Source organism: Vigna unguiculata, unplaced genomic scaffold (assembly GCF_004118075.2).
Source record: "Vigna unguiculata cultivar IT97K-499-35 unplaced genomic scaffold, ASM411807v1 contig_292, whole genome shotgun sequence".
Taxonomy (NCBI): Eukaryota; Viridiplantae; Streptophyta; class Magnoliopsida; order Fabales; family Fabaceae; genus Vigna; species Vigna unguiculata.
The window spans coordinates 23648-31199 of record NW_021010998.1 but is presented as its reverse complement, the minus strand read 5'-3'; the positions used below and the strand labels follow the sequence as shown (position 1 = coordinate 31199).

At 35.3% G+C, this 7552-nt stretch overlaps 1 protein-coding gene across 2 annotated transcripts; it reads left to right on the top strand.

The window, feature by feature from the left end:
• The first annotated feature begins 2344 nt into the window (after positions 1-2344).
• On the top strand, positions 2345-7213 carry LOC114171539 (BUD13 homolog). Of its 2 annotated transcripts, XM_028056490.1 has the most exons (8): positions 2345-2571; positions 2688-3594; positions 4588-4655; positions 4756-4817; positions 5259-5362; positions 6476-6548; positions 6635-6815; positions 6910-7213. In XM_028056490.1, exons 2-8 carry the CDS (start codon positions 2732-2734, stop codon positions 6993-6995), a joined length of 1437 nt encoding a protein of 478 aa, XP_027912291.1. In that variant the 5' UTR covers positions 2345-2571; positions 2688-2731; the 3' UTR covers positions 6996-7213. The 2 variants fall into 2 exon arrangements, with proteins under 2 accessions (XP_027912291.1, XP_027912290.1); XM_028056489.1 differs by lacking the exon at positions 2345-2571 and having other exon boundaries at positions 2596-3594.
• The last annotated feature ends 339 nt before the right edge of the window (positions 7214-7552 follow it).

Genomic DNA, 7552 nt, shown 5'->3' with positions numbered 1-7552 from the left:
GAACATCTAAAAGTGATGCCCTTTTATAACCATGAGGAACATGATCAGCTAAAGAGCGTAACCGCTTGTGCTGCTGAGATAAACCCTGTAAATAAAATTTTTAAGAGTTACCGATATACACTGAACCACCAAGTAATGTTCAAAAAAGAGTATTCAAGGACTTCACAGCCAATAACAACCTGTCAGCTTTAACAACAAAAACCTCAGAAATTGGATCATATTAAGCATATAAAATTCTCGTAAATTGGTCATATCAGCTTATAAGAATTACAGATCCCTCCATATTCACATCACGCAGCCAATCACATCAAGATATAACCATCTACTACTATGTTACTAGCCATTCAAAACCCAGTGCTTCCTTTTATAAATTTGCCAAAATTGTTTTAGAAACAAATGTGAGGTGCCACAGCAAGTTGCACAGAGAAGAGAACAGTAGGAGTAAGACTACCACCAAGTAATACCTCAATCCATTTCTTCTGGAAGTCCTCACCACAAGGTCTTAGTTCAGGGAAATTCCAGACCTGCAAGTTGAGATCCTGAAAGAGCTACACCATATACTTGACCAGCCTATCAAATCAAAACACACATGTAGATCAAACACCTTCATAACAAAATAAGATAAGTAGAGTTCATTAATTCCAAAATAAGCTAGAAAAAGCACCACAACTATATACATACATATAAAAGTAATGTTCAGCAAGGATAAATAGATCATAAGACATATTAAAGATCATCACCTTCCTCTTCTGAGCACGAGATTCATTGATGGCCCTCAGACGTTTCTAATAGCCTGGAAATTAGATGAAAAAACTACAAGTTAATCTATATCCACAATCGCCTTGTAATGAAAACCAAAAAATATGGAGATTGCAGTAAATTAAGAGCTCAGACATATAAACAAAATAAGAGGGCAAAAATATCTCAAAAAAGACACAAGAGAAAAGAGTCACACCTCTTGCAATTAAGAACAACATTCTTGTTAAAATGTGGAACCTGTGTCAGAGAAATTTCTCTGGCTTCCTGACAGATACAGGAGCAAGGCAATGTCAGAAAATAGAAGATACTAGACAAAAGGGCAGGTTAGAACAGTTGAATTGAAACTACCGTATTTTAATGCAAGCAAAATTGACTTCTATATTTCATTACTCATCAAGGAGAGCTATGATTCTAAAGCATGCACGTGTGACCACTCAACACACCCTTCTCTCACTCTGTAAACTACAAAACCTAACCCAAAAGAAAAAAAAAACACACACACCCAACACACTTTTTTTATAAAAAAAAATAAAAATTGTTAGGGTTTGACCCGAAATCGCACAATCGCGTGCGACCCACACACCGATTCGGACAACAAGAACAGCAGCAGTATCATCATCATCGACTTCTTCGTTTCACTCCTATTTCTCTCCCCGGTCCACGTTCGCGATTATATATATATAGAGAGAGAGAAAATCGACGCCACTTAGAGAGAGAAAGCAATGGTGATGCACGCTGAGGCGTTTTTACGCGGAGGGAAAACCGAAAGATTCTCTTATTATCTGTGTTGCTTGAATTTTGGAGGGCTTTGGAGTTTTCTTTTTAGACCGCAAAACAGAGAGCGGAAAGGTGGGATTTCGTAAGAAGTTATTCCAAAAAGTAGTGTTGGGGAGAAGGGGAATTCATTTTCTCCAAAGGAATTGGATTTAGGGTTCGTGCACTGGATTTGCGATTTGTCTCGTGCATTGGCTAGGGTTTTGTTCGTGCACTGGGAAGAAGGGTAACTGCATTTGCGATTTGGGTCGTGGACTGGCGAGGGTGTGGTTGCTGCACTGGGAAGAAGGGGAACTGCAATTTCAAGTAAGGAATTAGGTTTGTTGCACAAAGTTTGGTTCCTCTGCACTGTATTCCAACAATATGATTATTTAGGTAGCCAAGTTGCAGGATTGAACCGTGATTCATAAGATTCTAATAAATATTCTCTATTTCTCATTCATGCCTTTAATTCACCAACTTCTGCATTTCACTGACTAACTAGACTCTTTAGCTTAGCCTGTTGAATCCTAGCTCTTATTCAGTCCTGCATCGTATTTTCAAATAACCAGACCTTCAGTTTTGTCTTGATGTTATCTTTATTAGCTTTAAGTGGATATCTCACACCTTGCTTTGTTGTGACAATGTGATGTTTATACTCTTCCGATGGTAGAAAGTGGTTTTTAAATCTTAGCTTAAAGTCATTCATGAGTTGATTGGATGTTATATATATATATATATATATATATATATATATATTAGAGTTTGAGTTTTGCTATTTCATACTGAAAGTATTTGAAGCATCATCTAATAGAACATTACATTATGGTAGGTAACTATAGAGGCTGAACTGTGGACATTGTTGTCTTAAAAATGGGGTCCAATTCATTGAAGGATTATTTGAAAAGGTATGAAAGTAACACAGAAGTAGAGAAGAAGAAAAAGAAGAAGCAGAAGAAGAGAAGTCAACCACAAACCACTGGCTTATTAGTCGTGGATGAAGATCCCATGTGGCAGAAACCCGTTGAACTTGCAGAAGAAAACAATGATACTCATCTGGTGTGTAATACAAACATAACTGTTCACTCATATAAGAGAATTTACCATGAATTTACCATTAGTAATTTTTGTGTATACTATTATCTCATATAGCCATATTTTATTGGTTTATGTAGACGAAGAGAAACCACTAGTTGATGAAGACATTGATGTGAAGCGTATGAAGAGGCTTGAGCAGCTGAGGGCCAGACGTCCATATAATGCTATATCTGAAGATGGAAGTGGTTGGGTTTCGCTTTCCTCTAAACCTGAAAATTCACTTGACTCAAACAATGACGTGTCTCCTCCCCGTAAAAGAAAAGGTGTTGATTTATCACCTGGTCAATGGTCAAAACGCAATGACACCCCATCACCTGATTATAGGACTTCTATTTTGCAAGACATCTCTCCCCCCCGACGAGGTCATGATTCTCCCCCTCAAGATGCTTTGCATGGATCTGTGGCATCAGACCTTTCACCTCCAAGGAAAATTCTGAAGAATGCTGCAAGAACTGGTCTGCCTGATATTTCTCGTGGACGTTCAACTGAAGATTTCTCTCCACCTCGACGAGGCCATCGTGGTTTTGAGAGTTCTGATTTGCAAGATATCTCTCCACCTAGACGAAGTCGTCATGATTCTCCCTCTCAAGATGTTTTGCGTGGATCTGTGGCACTCGACCTTTCACCTCCGAGGAAAATCAAGAAGAATGTTGCAAGACCTGGTTTTTCTGATTCTCAGCGCCATTCACCTCAAGATCTATCTCCTCCTCGACGTAGTCGTCATGATTCTCCTTCTCAAGATGCTTTACATGGATCTGAAGTGTCAGACCTTTCACCCCCAAGGAAAATTCAGAAGAATGTTGGAAGACAGGGTTCATCTAGTATTTCAGTTAAAGTTGGTTCACATTCATCTTTGGATCTTGAACTAGCTCCACCAAGGAGAAATACTCAGGAATCATCAAATCCAGCTAGTAAAACAGGTCTAATTTCTGGTAAGGATATCAGTGACGAGATCGAGAAAAAGAAGAGGGATGATATGTTGAGGTAATTGTTCAGTTGTTTTATAATGTTTTCCAATCACATGTTAATGTTTACTTGATAGATATTTGTTATTATCCTTGCTTAATGCCATGGTGTTGTAGTACTAAGCTTGTTTTTTGTGTGGTTATGGAAGTATGGAATACTGAGATAGTTCTACTTGGCTTTCGCAGAAGTGTTACCACCATGATCAGAAACACAGGCTGTTTATTTCTTATTGACTATAGCTACACTTGAATAGGAGTTTTTCTTATGTGACTTGGGAGAAGTTATCAGTCTCATGAAACAACATACACAATCAATTTTTTCTAGTCTGTTAGTTTTAGGGTTTAGTTAAACACTTAAACTAAATGCAGCAAGCATGTGATCTTTTGTTATTCTATTTATTTACAAAATTTAAGTGAAATGCTCGTTTCCTTTTTCTGTTAGCTGTTTGTTACTATTAATTTTAGTATGTGTTAATGTATTTTTTGCCTTTTTAACAATCAATATTAAAATTCAGTTATCAAGATATAGGTCACTAATAAAATATTTCATTTCTAAGACCAATTCTTCCAAAATCTTAAGCTATATTACAAAGAAGCCCAGGACTATTATTATGTCACTAACATGCCTGGTAAACCTTATTCTGACTAAAAATGCTTTCTGTTATGCTATAGTTATTATCTATTGTGGCTGAGTGGCATTTCTGGGCCATAATTTTTTCCTGATTATGTCATGTTTCCTCATACCAAAAAACATTTAAACTCACAAAAGTTGCAGATGTCATTCATAAAAGCAGTAAAAAAAGTCCCATTTGTCACCTTTTTTTTTTCATTGTATAAGGTTTGTTTTGGAGAGGGGGGACGGGGTTAATCTTGCAATTCCCCTTTCTTGAAATTGAAACCCTTCTTTCATTTATACAAGTGTAAATGCTCGTCATTCCCTGTCTTTCTATGCAAGTTTTGGTGTCAGTTGCTTCACATTGCTTCATGGCATTGATAACTATGTTTTGCGCAGATTTAACCAGATGGAACCTTCCATAAGTGGACGGGGTGCTGAACCTGTATATCGTGATAAAATAAGAGGTCAGAATTTTAGTCAGTTGTTTATTGATGTTTCTGTTCAATGTATTTGATTTGTTGTCTTTGTGTGCAAAGAAATTTTGAATCATGCTGAATTTTGCAGGAGTACGCATTTCAAAGGAGGAATACTTGAAATCAAAACAGAAAGTAGAAGAAAAACCCAAGGTATTTGGTACTCTGCGTTATTTTTGTAGCATTGTTGTATTGTTTCTAGATTTATAAGGATATTATATCTACTACTATTACAATTACATCAAAAGGACAAGAAACCATGTCATATTTGTTGTCATTTGGTCCCTATGATTGAAGATGAATGTTACTTCTAAAATGTGTTAAAATAATCTCTCTTATCTGTTCAGCGTTTTACAAAGCTATTTTTTGATGTATTATGTTGAAGGGTTATAGGCGGACCCCTATCTCTTTTTCTCTTTTTTCTTTTTTTTTTGTATGCTACCTTTTATATATGAATACAATGTATACAGAAGTGATCGGCAAGAGACTCACTAAGTTCTCTAAAATCTCAACTGTATGTCAGAACAGTTATGTTATTCATGTTTCCGATAAAAACTGCTAAGCTGAATTTTTAGGTATCTTTGTGATTTTCAGGAGATAGAAATAGAATGGGGCAAAGGCTTAGCTCAAAAGCGTGAAGCTGAGGCTAGGCTGAAGGAACTAGAACTTGAAAAGGAGAAGCCTTTTGCACGGACCAGGTATATATATAAAGTACTTAGAAACATGGTTTCTAGATTGTTCTATATTTTTTATCATAGCAACCTATGATGCACAAACATAATATGAGGTATAAAAAATACCATGTATAAAAGGGATACATTGAGTTGGTGACAATTATTCTTAAAATTATAATGATATAAGGTGTACATTACACATAAATATGCATAAAAAATTCATGAAACATGAATATATTTGCAAAACTAAAATTCCAAACTCATGAAGCACTAACACACTCATCCCACGTAACAAGTACATGTTTAATATTGATATGCTTGGATTCTCTATGAAAACTATCTGTGAATTATTGAAGCTCTTCTTTCTAAAAGGATGTTAAGATCTGATAAGTCTTAGATTAAGGCTGATATGGATAATGGAATAAATAATTTGACACGTCAAGTAAAACTTTCATATTTTGAATCAAATTATTCTTGATTCAGCTATTAAAATGAATGCAACATAACCAGCAATTGTTGGCTCGAATAAACTTCTCCTAGCTTGTGTTAATACCCAATGAGATTAATCCCCTTATCTGTGCAAGTTATATATCTCCTTTGTAATAAATAGGGATTTTAATACTTCTCTACTCGTTTCAAATTTTCTTAAACCTGGTAATCTTGTTAAAGAATTTTGTGAGCCAACTCGTGTCTCTCTCTCCTAGACTCTTTAATACCTCAGTGATTATAATATCGAGCCCAATAGCTTTGTCATTATCCATCTTCTTCAATACATATTTTACTTTAGGATCCAGAAGATAAAAGTTTTACTTTTGGTCCATCATTGTATATATTTGGAAGTAATTCCTGCATCATTTCTGGATTATCATGAGATGGTCCTTTTTACACATGTTCAACATAGTTTCATTTTTTTAGGGGGTAATCAGTGCTGTTTATAATTACTTAGTTTACCATGTACCAGCTTGGAAATTTATTTATAAATTATTTGTTAGTTAAAATCACATCGAGAGCAAGTTCTGGACTGTCATTGAGATGCAATGCTGATGTTTAACTGTGTGAGCTGATGTCATCGATTAAGGTTCTTTTTCCTTATTGTCTCCGTGTCTCTTATGTTGTATTTGCATTTGTTTCTTACAGAGATGATCCTGAACTAGACAAAATGTTTAAGGAGAGATTAAGGTGGGGTGATCCCATGGCACATCTAGTAAAGGTAATGCAAAACATTTCATGTTGCTTGGTGCGTGAGATGGAGTTTCATCAGTACTTACATGTTTTTGTGCCAATTGCCATTTGTAGAAAAAATATCCAGAGCCTGTTCTTCCAAACTTGGGGGAGAATGAGAAGATGAAAGAATCAGGCTTTGTAGTCCCACAGGATATTCCAAATCACAACTGGTTAAAAAGAGGTTTAGACGCCGCACCAAATCGGTATGGAATAAGACCCGGACGACATTGGGATGGTGTTGATCGCAGTAATGGTTGGTTCATATTCCCTGTACTTTTTGTAGTTTGATTTTTCCTTCCCTTTTCTGATGTAAATAGCCATAAATGATTGACTTATATCATTTTCAGGGTTCGAGAAGGATATGTTTAAGAGAACAAATGAGAGACAAGCTAGAGATAGAGAAGCTTATCTTTGGTCCGTCTCTGATATGTGAAAAGTGGCAGTACAATTACACAAGAGTATTAAGGAATGTGATGTTGACATGTCCATAGAAAAATTATTGAAAAGATGTATCTATCTTAGAAAATCTCCATTTGGTTTGATCAGCATTGTGATATTTTCGAGTTTTTGAGAGGTTATCACATTGTTGTTCCATGTAATTTAGATCATTTTTCACTACTGTAGTTTGAAGATGACTGTCTTTCTCGAGTTTCCTTCGAACTTTCGGGGATCAGTGTTGTTAATTAAAGCTAAAATTGATTTTTATGATAATCCAAATTTGAGTCTAACCTTACAGCAAGAGGAGTAAAAATACTCGGGATTTTCATTTAAACATGCATTGGACATATTTTTTAAATTAGTTTAAATTTATCTGATAATTTTAATTAGATTAAAATTAATTTTGTCTCAGATAATACTTCTAAAATGATTAATAATTTTTTAATTATACCGCATTTTAAAAGAAAAGACTGTGGTTATGTAATGTATTCGTCTATGAAGATCAAAATAATGTCCATTTCAGATTTTGTTAGACTTTAGGTTAAAAAAAAA

Excerpts from the sequence above, each read along its gene's own strand:
- LOC114171539 (XM_028056489.1), top strand. The coding sequence starts at position 2,618 with ATGAATTTACCATTAGTAATTTTTGTGTATACTATTATCTCATATAGC. Across the intron at positions 4,656-4,755 it reads ATATCGTGATAAAATAAGAG|GAGTACGCATTTCAAAGGAG; the intron begins GTCAGAATTTTA and ends TGAATTTTGCAG. Across the intron at positions 5,363-6,475 it reads AAGCCTTTTGCACGGACCAG|AGATGATCCTGAACTAGACA; the intron begins GTATATATATAA and ends TGTTTCTTACAG.